Consider the following 18397-nt stretch of genomic DNA (forward strand, 5'->3'; position numbering starts at 1 on the left):
CATTCCTAGAGAGTGCATTTTGGGAAATTGAGTATTCCTTCTTCCCTACAACATCTACCGTCATGCCTTGAGCAAAAACACCGAGCAACGAGCAGCAGTGTTGTTGTGCAGATGGTGAAATGTTGCCTAGAAATAGCTTAAATAAAAACACACCAGTTGACACCCCTGCACTGCCCTCTAGTGTTTAAAGTGCATTGTAAATCTTAACCCTGCACTTTGTAGCTGAACGTTCCTCCACACAAACAAAATCTCATGTGTTTGTGTGTGTGTGTGTGTGTGTGTGTCAAAAGAGCAAGAGGAGGGAGAGAAAAGGTCATATAAGATAAAGCTGCAAGCATTATGATGTTTGTTTCTTGCAACTAAACAGCATTTCTCTCAGATAAATCATTGCAGTGGTCACTAGGTGCTGATGCTCCATTGAGGAATACGAATCTACTTTCATGAACATTGATGTAAACAATGACCTTCAGTAAAGATGCATTTTACATGACTTCATCTGCTGCTATTTGATCAGCATTAAGTTGCTAGAAAAATGTAATTAACCTGAAAACTGGAGTAATTTAGTTTTGTCTTGCCGATAAAACTTTGGAAGTAAAAAAGTGACTTGCAAACAATACCTTTAATAACATGTTGTTGAGACACACGGAGCCCTACTCTCTCACAGAGCACAGTGTTGTGAATCAGGAACAGCTGCATGTGTCTCTAAAACGAGCCCAGGAAGGAAGATACTCTTGGATGTAAACTTATGTACACATCCACATACACACACACGCACTCTCTCACACACATGCTGTACATACCACACACACACAAACATGTGCCCTCTTGCACAGTTTCAGCAATAGTAAAGATATTTATAAGAGGAGAGAGCTTCCCCTTACAGAGACGAGCAGATGTCACCAAATCCAGTCACCTTCTGACATATAGGCCTATAGGATGGCAGATCATGTGAATGTCGGGGACACATGTTGGGCCATGTGTGGCTGTATGTCAGCCTGTACAAACTGCAAGTCAGTGTTGACATATACAACACTATACAGTAGTAGTACTATGTAGCCTGGCTGTCACTGACACATCATCACTCCCGCATATGTGTTATTATAAAGTAAATAAAAGGTCCCTTCAATTTATTGACTTTAATGATATCTTTGAATGCAACAGTCAGTTTGTTTAGACACATTAGCCGGTTTTATTTCTGTTTTATGACTGTCTGAAAAATGCACATAGATGTTAGGATGCAGCTTGATTAAACTCCACACATCAGGGGAGGTTGTTGCTTAAAGCAGTGCCTGGCTAACATGTGCATGGGGCAATACTTTTTCATGCAACAGTGGGCTCTGCTGGGCTGAAAAAGAATTGTGAAAGTCAGAGTGGAAGGTGGTGTATCTGCCTCTGGTCCCAATGTCAGATGTGGCCCTACTGGTTTAGCTAATGTCATAATGGATTGGATGCATGGCACACCAATTCTAATGATTAACACGAGGACTATTGTTCTGCACGTTAAACAAAGACCAATAGCAAATCTCATTCTGCACTATCAGCGAAAAGTGGAAGCAGAAAGATGCAAAACATCGGTGATCAAAAAGTTGTCACTGATGTTTTCTGACCGTAAAAAACCCACAAAACACACAGGTGAAATTTCCATCCTGTCATTGATATTTCAACTTCAGTCGAACAAAACTGCCTCTTTGCACAACAGACCACATTTTATTCCACTCTTTAAATACATTTCAAACTTCATGTCAGTATAAAAGAGTTTAGTTTCAGTGCTTTATTTATTGTCTGTTGAGAAAAATATTTGATTTGCAAAATATCATTATTTACATCTTATATTTACATAGACATATATTATAAAATTAGATTTATAGACATAAAGGTAATGTTTTTTTCTGCATATCAAATTCATACCAGCAAAACTGGTATAACTGGTTGGTAATATTGTCGACTTCAGAGTGACATAATTGTCGCTCCATTCAGAGATAGTAGGCCAGCTACTATATAAATGTATTTATCATCTACAGTATTGTCATTATTACATGAAAGATTTAAACTTAAATCTCCAGTCGTGGTTTCATAGACTGTTCAAACAGTAGTTTCTTATCAGTATGTCATGCATCATGACTTCAAAGTAGTCCTCACAGCTTGCAGGGAAATACTGACGGCCATCAGAATTAGGCATTGTCTCTGATCACCAAGAGACAACACAGAAAGAGAAAACAATAACATTACAAAGAGCAAAGTCAAGTTTGACTACCTGAGAACAAGTTGTATCTTTGGACCGTCAAGTCTTTCTGAATGTTGGTCCCACTTGACTTGAATGCAACATTAATACAACATCCAGTCAATGAAAATAAGTGCTACCCTTAAGAACTCTGTGTGTTTGTCTCAGGGCTATAACTTACAGTATATTATACATAATAATGACATTATACACACACACACACACACACATTATTTCTTACAAAAATAAAAACTATACAGAGAACTCAGAGAGCAGATACCGAAGGCTAAACAAACTTCCTGTTAGCCTGTAATTCCAGTAAAAGACAACTTTTGGATATTCAGGAAATCAGAATCTGCATTAAAATGCACAAACTAATAGACAGGGATCGTTATGTTAACGATTCTGGCAGATATTTCAATCCTGTCAATTATCATTTGGGTTTTGTAAAATGATAAACTGTGCCAAAATGGTAAATTGGTGAGAAATACCATTTGGAAAAAGTTGTTCAGACATTAAACATGAGCCAAAATAGAGTGCTTCATAATTGCCCACATGGTGGCATCACTGAATTTATATATGCACCTGAATTTAAGACATAACCTGTATAAAAGACGTGGTTGTAGCCTGCAGGTCTGAAAATTGAAACCTATGCCTCAAGTGTTGATACTGCTTTTTTTCTAGTGGCCAGCAGAGGGCGACTACAATGGATGCAGAAAGAGAAAGAGGACTGACTGTGATTCTAGCTTAATTATGAGGTACCTCAGTTTTCAGTGTATGCTAATAAGTGTCTCAGTTGCTAATTTCAAGTCACCTTCAATACAGCACAAACTACATTGTTGAAAATAATTTAGATTTAGAGTAAAATACACAACATGGGTATGCTTTAGGGCTTGGCTCCCTTGTTACTAACAAGGTGCTACCACGGCCACCATAAGGGCCCGATCAGACAGGACGCGCTTTTCAGGCTGTTAAACCGGAGGCGCACCGCACTGCCTTATGTGTGGAAGTAAACAACCGATCAGACAGCGCGTTTTAGCAGCTGGGGGCGGCTTTTTTTTCCCTACTGTTGTTAAGGCAACCACCGAATCATTAGCTGTCATTAACCAAACCGTTACATTGTAAACTGACAGAAGGCTCGCCTCTCCTTTCATCCGATTGGACAATGAGAAAAAACGCCCATGACGTCGGGCGCTTTTCTGCTTTGAGTTGTGTTTTTTTCAACTCGAGGCGCTCGGAGCGTTTCCTCAAAAACGCGAGGCGCACTGAGCGGAAAAAAGCGCGGCGCTCTGCAAAGCAAAGGCAGCGCGCAAAAAGCCTCTCATTGAAAACAATGACAAAAAAGCCGCCCCCAGCTGCTAAAACGCGTCCTGTCAGACCTTGTCCAGCCTTCAGTTGTACTAAAAGTCACTGTTGTGAGTCAAATGTTTTTTGAGAATGTAAATTTGATTAAATCCTGATTTTTCCCTAGCCAGAATTAGCTTTGACTTAATATCACATTTATTTTGAAGTGCAGATGCACCTTGCTAACCAAGCTAGCATTAGCCTTAGCTGGTAACTTAGCATTTGATAACCCCTCTCTCTCCTCTCTAGATCCTCCCTCTTCTCTTCTCTTACAGGGGCTTTTGAGATGTTGTGCTGGTGTAAAACAGAAAGGACCAGAAGCATATTTTCCTTGTTGACAACGCAGATCCCATTTTAACAATCATGATACAAGGGAATAAAATCTATGTAGAGTCTTAAATGTTTTATTGGCTGGGAGAATGCTGTATACTCATGGCACTGTAAACCCTGATGCCATCTCTACAGCTCAAATTCCCTCTGTGCCATCTTTACATTTACCACCACAATAAAAAATACACAAGCTCAGAATAAAAAGAATCTTTCAAATGCTATAAAGTGCCAGCTCACTCGAGTTCATGAAGTTCAATAATCTGTCTGTAATAAGACTGTCCATAACCTCACCACAGGCACAGGGCGATGGTCCTGGCTTATTGTCGTTACTGTGTTTGTGGTTGAACCATGTCTGTGTGAGGAGGTGCGATGGGATACACAGGAGCACTAAATTCTGTGTAAGCAGGGGGAAGATCATCAGGCTTAAATCCCAGCTGGAAAACAGAAATATAACACAAAGTTTGCATTTCAATATCAGGAAATACACATTAAGGCCGATATTATGCATTGTTACATTTTTGCAGTGAATTTGAAAATGCATCCTGGTTTGGTTTTTAGTTTTACCTCCGTATATGAAGGTGGTGGCCCAAAGTTTGCAGCTATGCTATATCGTGGTGGTGTCTGGACCTCCTGGCTGTCCTGCCGTGGGAAGGGGATGAAATATATCGAGTGAGCTTGCACCTCCTGATCCCTGCGTCTCACCGACTCCATCTCTATATGCTCCTCCCTTATGCGACTGCACACCCTGCAGAAGGTGGTGCAGAACAGGACGGAGAGGCCCATGCCCAGGATGCCCAGGAAGATCCTTGAAGAGGTAGGGGGGTAGGAAATAGGTGAGAAGAGAGGAGAAAGGCGGATATGGAATGAATGGATTGAAAGAAAAGAGGCAATAAAGGAATGTAAAATGGGAAGTTGGAAGTTGGAAGAGTGAGAGGTACGTCTTTATATAATTTATGGGAAGTGCCCAACTGTCATTGGGCGAGAGGCGGGGTACACCCTGGATTGATTGCCAGTAAATCACATAGCTGACACATAGAGACAGACAACCTTTCAGGCTCAGGCTCACACTCACACCTACATGCAATTTAGAGTCAATGAACCTAACGAGCATGTCTTTGGACTGTGGGAGAAGGCTGGGGTACCTGGAGGGAACCCACACATGCACGGGGATAACATGCAAACTCCACACAGAAAGGCCGACTGCAGGTGCTTTTCAACCAAAAGTAGCAAGAACTTTTAGTTCCAGGAACTTCTCTTCAAGGAACTAAATGGTTTCTGTGGCCCCTAAAGTCCCGGGAAGATTATGCAAATCAGGCCAAGGATGTATGGAGTAGCAATAAAAGTTACTGCACTTCCCCGCCAGTCCAGTAGGCGGTGAGAGGACAATGAAGACCATACAACTTAGATGATGCCATAAAATGTGATGAACAGGCTGTCATTTGTGCAGTACTACAGTTACCCTGTTAGCATGGAGGAGATTCAACTTGCTGTTTTTGATCGTGCTTTGTTGCATTGCAAATAGCTCCATCTTAATGTCAAATTCCATCTCAAAACACGGTGATAAACAATCTGGAAGCACGATAATAACAGTGAGCTTGCAGCTGCAGTCTTTTAAACATGGCGGGTGAAATAAAACGCTGCGTGTTCTCCACCAATGAGAAACAATCAGCACTGCAGGCCCCGCTCTGAAAGTTCCTGGACCTTTAGAGAGTACAAAACTCCGAGCTGGGACTTATCCAGGGGAAAATATATTACCCCGGAACTAAATTTAGACCCTGGTTCCTGCTATCGGAATGCACAGAGTTCCCCAAAAGGTTCCTAGCTACTGGGGAAAGTTCCTGCTGTTGAAAAACACCGTATGTCCGAACCGGGATTCAAACTAGGAACCTTCTAGCTGTGAGGCGATGGCGCTAACCACTGCACGTTGGCCATTTTTCAATTATATCTTATATCCCATAATGTTTATAGAGCTGTTGGAAGTTTGGGACCACCCACGGAGGATGTCAACAAAACAAAGGGGTTGAATAGAAAACAAAAAACATACAGATGAAAAATAAAATCCCTTACTCCAGAATGGGAATGTATTGTAATGCCATCCTCAGAGCTGTGTGGATGAACTCTTGATGGACCAAAGTAGAGGTGGAATTGGAAACACAGTACCTGAAGGGGAAACAAGTATAGCATTGCATAAAGATTTTGCTGTCAATTAAATACTTTATTACCCCAAAGAGAATCATCTCTCTATAGCTGCGTAACTTTATAGACTTTAAACATGGTCGCCTTGTAGGACTACTTCAAAGTCGGCCCATGTTGATGCTCTCTCAAGCTTTCTCTCCTCCTGGATCAACAGGAAAATATACTTTGAACTTAAGACCCATAAATGTTTAGTCCAAGATTATTTTTATTGTCTAACTCTACTTGGGGGCGGAGGAAGAACAGACTTACAAAAGCACTTCTCATACAGGAAAAGAGTTTGCCCAGTACCCTTATATGGTTTGTAGTCCTTCAGTTGACCTGCACTGGTTGGTGTTATTACGCAATGATTTGATTATTACATTTTTCCACTGTGCTGAGAAATCTATTTTGTGTTTGATAGCGAGCCTGACCCAGAATAGGTGTGATACTTTTAATTTAGTAGTTCTCTCTCTCAAATGATGTCAGCAATCAGTCTCATACAGTACCCTCAAGCGATTAGAAAACACATAGAATATAGTAGACTGAATAACACCCTTGAATCACATGTAAAAACCTGAACATGAGATTTAGATCAACAGGTGTTTAACAGCTTCAAATGAAGACATTGAGATCAAATATAAGCAGGTTGCCTCAGTTATCTTTTACCTACAGTGCAACCAAATCACTCCGGCACACCGGTATATTAATATTTGCTTCTATGAGATATGGAAACGTCACAATTCTTCTCTTAGTGGGCATTAAGGCTTTCAAAATGACATACTCATAGGGGAAAAACCCATGTATTTAACTATAACACTAATTTTCGGGAGGTATAACTTCTTAAAATGTCGCAAAGATAATTTTAAAAAAGCCAGCAAACAAACCGCCACAAAAATCACATGAGGGGTGAGGTCAAAATTCACAGCACATGGTCAGTGAGCACATTGGAACAGGGGCCAAGTGTGTAAATACAGACTAGACAAATAAAAAGCTCTGAACAAGTTTCCTTTTAGATACAAAACATCAAGATTGAAATGGCAGAAGGAAAAAAAACACAAACGTTAGGCTCTTACTGCCAGTCCAGAGACGTCTCTCCTCAGGTGTTCGACTCACAGGAGTGCAGAGTGCAGTTTCTGTTGTGTGCGCGCTGACGAGGGGGAGGTTTGTGTGTGGAGTGTGTGTGTGTGTGTGTGTGTGTGTGTGTTTACATGCGTAGCAGAGATTTCAAAGAGCCAGCAAGAACATCAGCCCATGAAACACCTTTGGAAAATGAAATATTCTTCGTTGTATGAACCGTGTGTTTACGTTTGTGCTCAGCTTATACACAAAGGTATCATGTATATGAATATATTCTCATATATTTGAATGTATGTGTGTGTTTTATCAGCTTGACGATGGTGTGTTTTATTAGTATGTGCTAAAGGTCCATCAGAAGAATTTATGGCAGCATTACAAGATTTAAAGAAACAGCTACCTTGCTCAACAAGGCCTCAGCTGAGAGGTGAGTTTGGCTACCATAGAAATATGTTCAGCACTGGAGCAACAGCAAAATATACTTAAGCAAAGAGATCAATCAGGGAGATTGAAGCTCTGTAAACAGTGACTTGGATCTGAGAAAAAGAAAGTCAACAGCACCTTCTTCTTGAGGGTCCTCAGTGTTTACACTCAGGTCGATACTGGTGCTCCAGAGTCAATGTGGCATGTGAAGACACTGTTTTTGCAGCATGTTCTTCTTCCTCTAATCCTGAAGAGAATAAAGTCTGAGGCTTGTGTGTGAGTGGAACATTCAGAGGGTTTGTGCCAATTGCTGGGGAAACAACTTGCCACACTTAAACTGCATTAAAGCATAAAGTCATGTGAATTTCTATGACTACAATTGAACTCAAGTCATTGCGTCAGCAGGGACCTTCTATTATACAACAAGGCAACTGGACAAACTGCTGAAAAAAGCTGGCTCTGTGATTGGAGTCAGGTTGGACTGACTGGGGGATGTGGTGGAGAGATGTACACTGAAGAAGGTAAACAACACAGATCATCCACTTCATGACACCTTGATGGACCAAAGAAACAACGGTGGTGGACGGCTCCTCTCTCTTCGCGACAGGACGGAGAGATATAGAAGATCTTTTGTGCCCATAGCCATCAGACTTTTTAATTCTTTAGTAAATGGTAGATGAGATGCCAGACAAATTAATTTCCCTTTGGGGATCAATAAAGTTATTGTTATTGTTAATAGTGTCAGGATCAGGTTTAAAGTAGTACACCAGCTGTTTAATATTACACTTCCATTAAGTTAGGTCAGTTTGGGCGCATCATGCAACTTAAAGGAGGAATTTTCTCTCTGTAATCGATAGAAGCAATAATATATTGAAATTTGCACCATAGCTGTGGAGAAAGTTGTACAAACAGCTCGTGGTTTCGCCCATTCTACATTCCTACAACACCCAGCGTGCATTGCGCCCCTCCCTCTGAAAGGAACCAGCGAGAGACACTGGAGTGAAATACTTCTGTTTCGCTGCAGGCAATGGGTCAGAGCGGTACAGAATCCGAAATATGACAAGAATATACCGGTGGATCATCTAAAAAAGATTTTGAATGAGACATGAGAAGGGTAGTTTAGCAAGCTCCCTGGCCTCCTCCCAGAGGAGGTTTTCCAGGGCCCATTGGAGAAGCAGATAGCGTAAGGCAAAAAGCGAAATGGCATTTTTTTCCCACCATAATGGCATTAGCTTCTCAGAATAGCATGATAGGACTGAGGTTGAAAATCAGTGAACTGGCCCTTTAATGCCCATGTATTAGAAATGCTAAACATTGCGTTTGACAACACTGTTTGTCAAGCAGGAAGTCTGTTAAAAATTTGTAGCCTTCAAACCTAAACCAAGATAACCCCGGATGACATCACCTTGACATCATTATTGTTTACTTTAACAGGCTTGGCAAATCTCCTCCAAGAGGCCCGGGGGTCATTTGGCAATCATTGTCACAGACGTACTTCCCTCGACACAAAATTGATCTTAATGCTTAAAAATCAGTGGTTGCGAACAGCTTAAGTTTGGTTATATAGTGAGAGCCTGTGTGTGTGTATCAGTGCTTGTGTGTTTGACCAAATGGAAATATACATGGGTGAACTAAATGACTGTAAAATTACCCCACAAAGCTGGTAATGTAATCTTTACAGCTGGCAAAGTGTATGACCTGCTGATCAGACAAGAGAAGAGGTACAAAGGTTACATTACAAATACTGCCTGAGCATGACGTGCAAGGATTACCGACATAAAGATTAAGAAATACACATCATATTACCTTTGTCTGTCATTATTTTATTCAATCGCAAATTAACAGAATTGTCATTAATCCTGTTGGACACAAGAGGGACTTGACAGTAGCATAAAAATAAGACCAACCAAAGCCTTTTTTGTAACATCACATTACTTATAGTGCACTTGCTTTCGTCATCTATACTAGAATTTCAACAGAGTTAATAAAACGCTTCCTACAAGAATTAGTGGTTTCAGAACATAAATCTTTGTTCCCAATATTGGAAAGTGAAGCAGAGATGTAGCTGCTCTACATTTTGCAGCATGTCTTTCTCTGGAAGGAACACATATTTTGTTTATTTGGTTTAGTTTTCCATGATCAGTGAGAAGGAGTGCTCTGGTGCCAAAATATCTGAGACAACTTGAATATTAGGTGTGCTGTACATTTAACTCTTTGTACAACACTGATCCATATATATGTTGTTGCTTTCTGCAGTTAAAATGCAGCATGAATGAGAATTACATTTACAAAAACAGACACTTCACACAGGAAACACTGCACTCATATTTGTACATCTTCAGGTAAAAACTGACACATCCAAACAAACCATACAAACACACAGACACCTCTCAAGTCCTCGAGTGTCAGGACAATCAGAGTGCTTCCATTGGAAAACTACACTCCAAGAAAAACATTTAGAAGAAACTTTTTTGAACCACAACCATGATGAACAACCCTTTACCATGTGGGCGCTTTATAAGGGGATCTGTTATTACTCAGATCCCTTTGAACCTGAGAAACATCCCCATTTAACAGCACTTTTTGCTAAGAGATGGCACAAACAAATTGTTTCAAAAGTCACACTTAAGTCCGAAGTTTTGATTCTTGATTCTGATCTTTATGTGTTTTTTTTATCCCTAACTTTAAGGAGGGCAAGTCAAGAGCCACAGTAGTAAAATCAAAGTCAAATTGAATTTTGTCCTCAATTACAAAATCATCACATTCGCGATTCAAGTCAGACTCCAAGAAATGCTGCTGAAAAATACTGTTGACTCGCACCCGCATCTCTTGTAGCTTCTTCCTACAGCCAGTCTTTATTTCTGTGTTTGCCATGATGTTATAAGTCCTCATGCACGTCTCTGCGACTGCGTTTGTCCAGCCAGGCCTGCAGCAGAGGAAGGTTGCTGTCCGTCCAGCGGATATTATCCTCGATGGTCTCGTAGGTCTGCCGGATACACCTCATCTCTGAGCCCGTCTCCTCAGTGAGGGAGCCAAAGAAGCTTCTCACCTGAGCACACGTGGGTTAGATAGATGTAAAACATATTCACCCTTCACCTTCACACCTTCTATAGACAGTAATATGTAACAGAAGTCCAACAGTGTGATGTGTACAGCACACACAGCCTTGCTTACCTCATCTAACATCTCCCTGGTAGAATACTGGCTTGTCACTCCTGTTACCAAGTGTGATATGGTGCTAGAGCCCAACTCAAATCTGTGGCAGTAAGGCAAACAGAGGCACAGGAGTTAAACATTATGATACATAGTTGCACTTTTTAAAGTAAGAGAGGAATTTATAGTCAATGCGAGATGGGGCGGACTGACTTCTTGATCATGGTGGGCCAGTTGGCTCTCAGGAAGTCCCAGGCCAGGTTGTAGCCGTGACGGTTCTTGGCGACAGTGACGACCACGCCCGAGAGGTCCTGAGTCTTCATCACTTCACCACGGAGGCTCTGCTCCATCATCCTGCACACAGGGATACAGGGCAAATTAACAGGGGAGAAAAAAGGAGATTCAGTGGTCGAGATCAGAGAGGAGCAGGATGGAGAGAGGGAGTATAAAAAGAGAGGGAAATAAAATGTACCCACCACTGGAGCTTTTCCTTCAGTTGGCTGAATGCCATGGCAGACTTCATTTGGCTCTTAACAGACATTTGCAGCGAAGTGCGGTACTTCTCAAACATAAAGTCCCACCCCTCTGGAGTTCTAGCTCCCATCATAAACACTGCCATGGTGACGTCAACAGGGAGGCTGAAAACAAGAAAAAAAATCCAAGAAAGGATTAACATACAAACGCTTATAAAAATGAAAAGTTCACCAAAACTGCATAATCAAATATCTTATGAGTGTAAGTGTGCTGTTTAAACTACTGACATCATGTTGCCATCAGAGTCCTTCCACTTGTTAAAGAGCTGGGTGGCTTTGGTCACACAGGGAGCGTAGTCCCTTACGCAGGCGAACAGCAGCAGGTAGCTCCTCATCACTCGCTCAGACACCGATCCAGAGTCATTCCACTCCTGCCGATCAATCAGCCCGCGGAACAGATCCACGATGTAACCCTGACAAACACAAGCAGTCATTAAAGTTCAAGTGACAAGTCAAAGTGGCAGTTATGAGATAAAGTGACATGGTAATGGTTATAGCAGCAACATTTTAGCAGTGTGATATAATACAGAATGATATGAGGTATGAGGTATAAGATACAAGGTATAAGGGTTCGATCCCCAGCTCCCTCATGTCGAAGTGTCCTTGGGCAAGACAATGAACCCCAAATTGCTCCCGGTGGCATAGCCAACGGTGATGAATGTGATAACTGGTTGACAGTTGGGCACACACATCAGTGTGTGAATGTGTGTATGAATGGGTGAATGTGATATGTAGTGTAAAAGCAGCTTTTAGTGGTCGCAAAGACTAGAAAAGCGCTTTATAAGTACAGTCCATATATACAATATAAGGTGCACTATAAAAGTGGCAATAAAATATAAAAAAATCTGTATATAATGTAATATGATACAGAATATTAAGTCAATGGTAAAAATATAATATAAAAGTAAAATTGCAGTAGTGTAATAATGTGGTATCTATAATAATAATGTAATAATGTATCCTTCAGCAGTAAAGACAGAATATCAGATGTAATATGGTGTTGTACAGCACAGTCTGGTGCAGTATGTATAATATAATATGAATATATACATAAACAAGAACCTGATGATTTTGCTGCCTTTGTGAAACACGTACAGGCTTGAGTGTCCCAAATCAAAGAATTGAACAATATAGATGCAGTTATGTCTGTTTTGTGACACGTAAATATGCATGCGCCTTTGCTAACCTTCATCTGGTTCTCCAGAGCAGCCATGTCTCTCTTCTCCATCAGTTTGTAGAGAGGAACGAGCTCTCCAAAGCCCTGAGTCACAGGCATGGCCTCCGTCTCTCTGGACAGGTACAGAGACAGCTCCAGAGCCGTGTCCAGCCTCACCTTCCCGATACTGAAACACACACCAGTCTTCAAATCAACACAATGTCACAGATTTTTCCGCTTTGTCAAATTGTAAATATTGTTGATTAAAAAAAAGGGGGGGGGGTTCAGAAATGACAAGCCAGTTTTGTTTTGCCAGAGTTCGTATTAGGCCTGTTCTTCTTTAGGAATTGTTTGAGTGATTAGAGTTTAAATCATAGCCAATCAGACTCTGTTCTTCATTCCGATTTATTGTGAGAAACAGGACACACCTGACCAGCTGGAAGACGTTGTGGATGAGGCTGGCGCGGTCGTTGCTGCTCAGGGCTGTGTGGTTGTATTGCAGCACTTTGATGATGGAGTTCCAGCCCTCGCCCGCGTAGTGGACCATGTAGTAGCCGCTCATGTCCACGTTGAACTTCACCCAGTCCACCTCTTCGGGCAGGTACAGGACGTCTGTGTTGAGAAGGAGTGAAGACAAATTGTGGAACATGTGGATAAAGGATGTGAAAATAGCAATCTAAGAGTCAGCAACACACTCACCAGTCTTTGTCTGAAGCAGGAAGCGATGGACGGTGCTGGAGGCGCTGGTCATGTAGGTGAGTGGGATCTGCCACAGGAATCTATCAACAAACAAACAATGACCATTTTAAAATTAAAAATTAAAAACTGAAACAAGTTATTTACTGTGAAATACTGAAAGAGTTATGTAACAATTTGGAAATAAATTGTGTTTGTCCTTCCTTGAGCACATTCAGGTGGTTTTATAAAAAAAAGACCCAGAGGCTTGAAATTCAGGAAGAGAGACTCAGGCAAAGACTGAAACTGTTAACTTCTGTTTTCTACCGTAACACTATTAATGTAAGAATTTTACCCTTCAGTGAGGGAAGGGTCGTCTGTCCTAAGGAAGCGCTCCTGACTGAGCCTGACCTCCCGACCTCTGACATCCACGGTGACCAGGGGGAAGCCTTCCTGCAGCGTCCAGGTGTCCATGATGGCCCTGACATCCAGCTCATCACCTGAAAACCATTTCTGCGTACGCACACACACATAACATACTTAGACACACAATAAATTAATTCATAAATAGAGACAGATTTGGGGCACTGGGCCATGAAAAATATTAAGAAAATTTGCACGGAGCAAGTAGCAAAGAATCATGTATGTAAAAGGTCAAAAAAGCAGGTGAAAACAACATTTCTGCTGGAAACCATAAAAATGACATGCATTAAGTTAAACTGTGATTAATCATACTTGTTTGGCTCAGTGTTACAGTATTCAATGCGTTACAGGAATCTGTTTGGTCAGTCAGAGTTCTTTGCTGAGCCTGGCTGCTACAAAGCACGAAAACTTACCGATTCTCCGGACTGACGCTCACGCTTTGAGCAGAATTCTTTGTGTTTCATTCGTCCTTCATCCAGATCGTCTGAGTTACAGACCTGGTGAAGAGGAGTTCATAAATTTAGTTGAGAATCATAAGAAATAAATAATCTCTAATGTTACTGTGACACTAGACATTATGGTGTAACCAATGCTCTCTCTCTGACACACACACACACACTACACTCACATTAGTCAGGCTCTCCCACAGGTGGCTGTTGACGGTGTTCTGGTAGCTGTAGCGCTTGAGATATCTGATGATGCCAATCTCAAAGGCCTCAGGAGTCAGAAAGTCCCGCAGCATGTTCAGAATACAGGCTCCCTAATAAAAAACAGAAAGGAACACGATACTTCTTTTACCTGTATTATGATGTTTTGTTTTGTCTGCATATTTGAGGTCAAGCTTTGGGAATAACTCATGTATTATCTCTAATAATGTTTGATGGAAATAATTGCTGTTAGTCTATTTTTAACCAAGTTTCCTAAATGCACATTTTCAACATTTGCTTGACAGTTAAAGCTGACCTTGTCATATGACACATCATCAAACATCTCCTGGATCTGTGTGGGGTTTTCCACGTCAGTGGAGACTGGGTGGGAGGAGCTGAGGGAGTCTACCTCCATAGCCTCAAAACATTTCCCCAAGAAGAAGTCATCCTGGGAGAAAGAGAGAGCTTTTTTACAGTAACACACACATTGCAATATCAAAATCATCCAAGCCAGTTATACAGGTAACATTCGACTATACTTCAGTACTACACTGTAATACCCTCTAAATTTAAGAAGAAGATACAGATATGGAGGGAGAGGGTGTAAATAAGAAGTAAGAAGTCAGTTCCCTGTGCTCAGCTCTCACCACTTGCAGCTCTGGGTAGGTGATGTCCAGAGAAATAAACTCCATGAACTTGGCGAAGCCCTCATTGAGCCACAGGTCATTCCACCACTCCATCGTCACCAGGTTCCCAAACCACTGTACAGGAAGGAGAACATGCAAGATCAGCTTCATGAACATGAAACATTTTCAACAATTTAAGTCCGATCTGGATGTGACAGATGAATGAGATACTTTCAAACCAACAAAGTATCTTCATTTTTTAAACAGATGTAGGTGAGCTACCTGGTGTGCGAGCTCATGGGCGATGACCTTGGTGATAGCCAGTTTATCGGAAACTGAGGACCTCTCCGGGTCGAAGAGGAGGCCTGTCTCTCTGTATGTAGTCAGCCCCCAGTTCTCCATTGCACCAGACTGGAAGTCAGGGATAGCAGCCAGGTCTGCAAGGAGCAGCAGTAATCACATACAGTACATTACAACAAAATACCACCTATCACTTTACCTCTTTAATTTCCATTTGTAACATTTTTCCATTTCCATCCGTTTTTCTTTTTTTCAAATATTTCTATACATGCTGCTGTTTTAGTGCCTGTAAAACACTTTCCGTGTTGCCTCTGAACTAAACCCAAAACTAATGGTCCTTTTTTACGTATGTGTACTTTCCTAAAACTTTTGTGTTCATGTAAATGTGGACAATCTAGTCAGTACATGTACATTGTTAAATGCCTAAATTTGAATTTACATTTACAATTAAGGCGGCATAGCGGTGTGTTGGTTAGCACTGTTGTCTCTAAGCATGATGGCAACCAGAGAAACAATTGTTTTCCAATAACAACCATTATTGTCAAGCCCTAAAAATAAGTCATAATAATGTATTTCTACAAACCCTGTTTGGGAAGCGGGTAAGGAATATCAAAGTAGTCGTCATAGAAGTCCAACAGCTTAACAGCAGCATCCAGAGCAAAGGCTGTCTGGTCAATCTTCTCTGGGACAGCGTAGATGGAAATCTGAAAGAACCCAATAAAAACAAAAGATGTCTCTCCAAAATAGGTTATATAAGACTTGAAAACTGTTGAAAACAAAGCTACAAATATTCCTGACTAAGCAGGTCTAGGTAAGATATCTGAAATCTGACATGGCCAGCGTCAGCTGTCTCCCTCCTTACCTTGACACCGTGCTGGGTGGTCTTGCTCACAGACATGAAGTCAGACACGATGTAGGCCACCAGGTAGGTGCTCATTTTTACAGTGGTGTCGAAGTGATCCTCAAGCAATCCGCCTGGCAGCTCAACTGTCTTTACCTGAGAAACACAGGTGTATTGATAGAAAGGTTAAGTAAGTAGAGGTCAGAAGGTCAGCTACAGGTAGAGTACGACAGCAAAGATGAAAGAACTAAATGATGTCAAAAAGTCTTTGATTTTTACTTAAGTGAACTGAAATTGTTGCATTCCTGTGTACCTTGGGCATGTTGGATATGGCTATGTGGCGTGGTTCTCGTATAATGCGTATGGTGAATTCGGCTTTAAAGGCGGGTTCATCAAAACAGGGAAAGGCTCCACGAGCAAAGGTGGCTTCAAACTGCGTCGATGCCATAACTCTAAAAATGTAAAGAAATAAATAGTTAAACAAAAACTGCACTGGATCTCAAATCAATTTGGTATGGATTCATGAAGTGTAAAATGTTTCATAAAGCTGTTTTAAAAGAAACAAAGAAGAGTTATTTATTCATGCTCTTACCTAACCTCCCCATTGCTGGTGGTGTAGCTGCTCTTGTAGAAACCATGAAAGCTGTCAGACAAGTTCGCAGCAAACTCCAGCTGAACCTCATACCTCCTCCCTCTGGTCAGCACCGAGTCCGACAGCAGGGCGAGCTGGTGGAAACGAGGATACTCCAACACCTGGAGAGGCCGCACACCTTCAGGTGCGAGGAGCAGTACGTTGGATATCTGCATCTGCTTGGCATGGAGCACGATGATGCTGGTGTCTTCGTGCACGTCCAGCTGGATCCGAACAACGCCTGTGAATTCGAGGGCGGTGAGGTTGGGATGGATGGTCAGGTCATAGTGTAGGGGGGAGATGGTTTTAGGGAGTCTCATGCGGTCCCATGGGAAGGGCTGGCCGTTGGTAGCTATGGGGACATCCTTGGCTTGGTTTTGATTTGGTAGCTGTGCTCCTAATGAGGGAGGAATGTGAAGGACCAGCAGCAGCAGGAGAGGTGGTGCGAACATGGTGACAAGGAAGCAGGATGTCCTCTCACCTGTAATAACAATAAGCATACAAATGCATGATTATGTTTAGAAATACAAAAGTTTTCTCACACATTTTCTACATTTTAAATCAATATTACTTCCTGTGACCTTGAGACACTTCATTTTGGTTGTTGTTGTCCATTGAGAGTATATTCAGCACCACATGCCTTCTGTGTAGGTGTAACATTTTATAATTTCTCTAATTTTCTTAAAACTTACTTATATCCGCCACTTAAACACACAACAAATAACACAATGACGATGCACAAAATTGACAAGTTAGCTGGAAGTGCAACACTCATTTATTGTTATGGAGTCTAACCGGGGAAGAAGTGCTATTGCCATAACACTCGAGCGTTATATCTTTGTTATTCTACATCCTCAACATAAGTTTATATTGAACAAAAGGTCATAAATGCCCAAATTACCGTGTCGTCTTCAGCACAACGTTCTAACGCAAATAATTCAAGAGTGAAAGTGAAACAAACGTAGCAGAAGTTGCATGCTGGGAAACGCCACAGGAAATACGTCCACTGCCTTAGACACAGTTAAGATCATGCAGAGTATCACTAATACTTACAGATGTGGTGACATGACTGTAAATTCGGCATTGGATGCTTTTTGAATTTCAGGACGTATTTTCATGTCTGCAGCTTCTTCGGACAGTCCCGGATATGAGTTACAAAGCCTTTTTCGATAAATATTATTCAAGACTTAAATAATTCCAATATTTACATTACTATATATCACCATTGTGGTTCAAAAAACATATCCTAAAGCAAGCATGCTAATGTGGTAAAGTAGGAAATAGAACTCTGAACAGGAAGTGTTGTTATGAGCTACAGTGACACATTTTACCACTAGAGGGAGCGATTGCTCCGATTAACCATATTTTCTATTATATAGTTAAAACATCTGAAGATGACGATAAATGCACAGACACACAGGGATGTCAGTTTAAAGATTAACATCCAAACAGACTTAGAAAATAAAATTTGCATGAGAAAAAATCTAACAACACAAACAAAAATGTTCTGATTGCTTTTTTTCCTTAATGACAATGTTATTTCAAAGTTAAAAAAAATAAGAACTGAATAACCAATGAAACTACTTTTACTATGTTGTGCTTTCAAACTAAAGCACAACATGGAAATGTTCGGTTTAATTCAAAGGTATAAAAAGTTTTCTGTGTCAGTCCAAAACATTCTGGAAAACGGGAATAATAATTATAATAAATAGATAGATAAAATAGATAATTTTTCTTTCCATAAAAGCCAGACCTGTAAAAAATCATATCAGCTTTTGTTCTTCCCGTACATTTTCAATTAAGACTTTAATGAAACAGAATGCATATTAACATAGAAAAAAAAGA

The 18397-nt window shown here is 41.0% G+C and overlaps 1 protein-coding gene across 1 annotated transcript; it reads right to left on the reverse strand.

Annotated features, from left to right (window-relative positions):
- Positions 1–9881: 9881 nt before the first annotated feature.
- On the reverse strand, positions 9882–17503 carry erap1b (endoplasmic reticulum aminopeptidase 1b). The gene is made up of 19 exons (XM_069683539.1): positions 17454–17503; positions 16514–17033; positions 16235–16373; positions 15943–16077; positions 15664–15784; positions 15063–15217; positions 14802–14915; positions 14471–14602; positions 14136–14267; positions 13921–14004; positions 13440–13597; positions 13109–13188; positions 12838–13021; positions 12440–12596; positions 11482–11666; positions 11197–11358; positions 10934–11074; positions 10742–10823; positions 9882–10616 (listed from the first exon to the last, which is right to left on the reverse strand). The coding sequence occupies exons 2-19, from the start codon at positions 17002–17004 to the stop codon at positions 10446–10448; spliced, it is 2823 nt and encodes a 940-aa protein (XP_069539640.1). The 5' UTR covers positions 17005–17033; positions 17454–17503; the 3' UTR covers positions 9882–10445.
- Between the last annotated feature and the right edge of the window lie 894 nt (positions 17504–18397).

The sequence above is a fragment of the Semicossyphus pulcher genome, unplaced genomic scaffold (assembly GCF_022749685.1).
Source record: "Semicossyphus pulcher isolate SPU_LCO1_2020_fin unplaced genomic scaffold, fSemPul1.0.p SCAF_6, whole genome shotgun sequence".
NCBI lineage: Eukaryota > Metazoa > Chordata > Actinopteri > Labriformes > Labridae > Semicossyphus > Semicossyphus pulcher.

Excerpts from the sequence above, each read along its gene's own strand:
- erap1b (XM_069683539.1), bottom strand. The coding sequence starts at position 17,004 with ATGTTCGCACCACCTCTCCTGCTGCTGCTGGTCCTTCACATTCCTCCC. Across the intron at positions 13,598-13,920 it reads AGCGTCAGTCCGGAGAATCG|AAATGGTTTTCAGGTGATGA; the intron begins GTAAGTTTTCGT and ends GTGCGTACGCAG. Across the intron at positions 10,824-10,933 it reads TGGCCCACCATGATCAAGAA|ATTTGAGTTGGGCTCTAGCA; the intron begins GTCAGTCCGCCC and ends TTACTGCCACAG.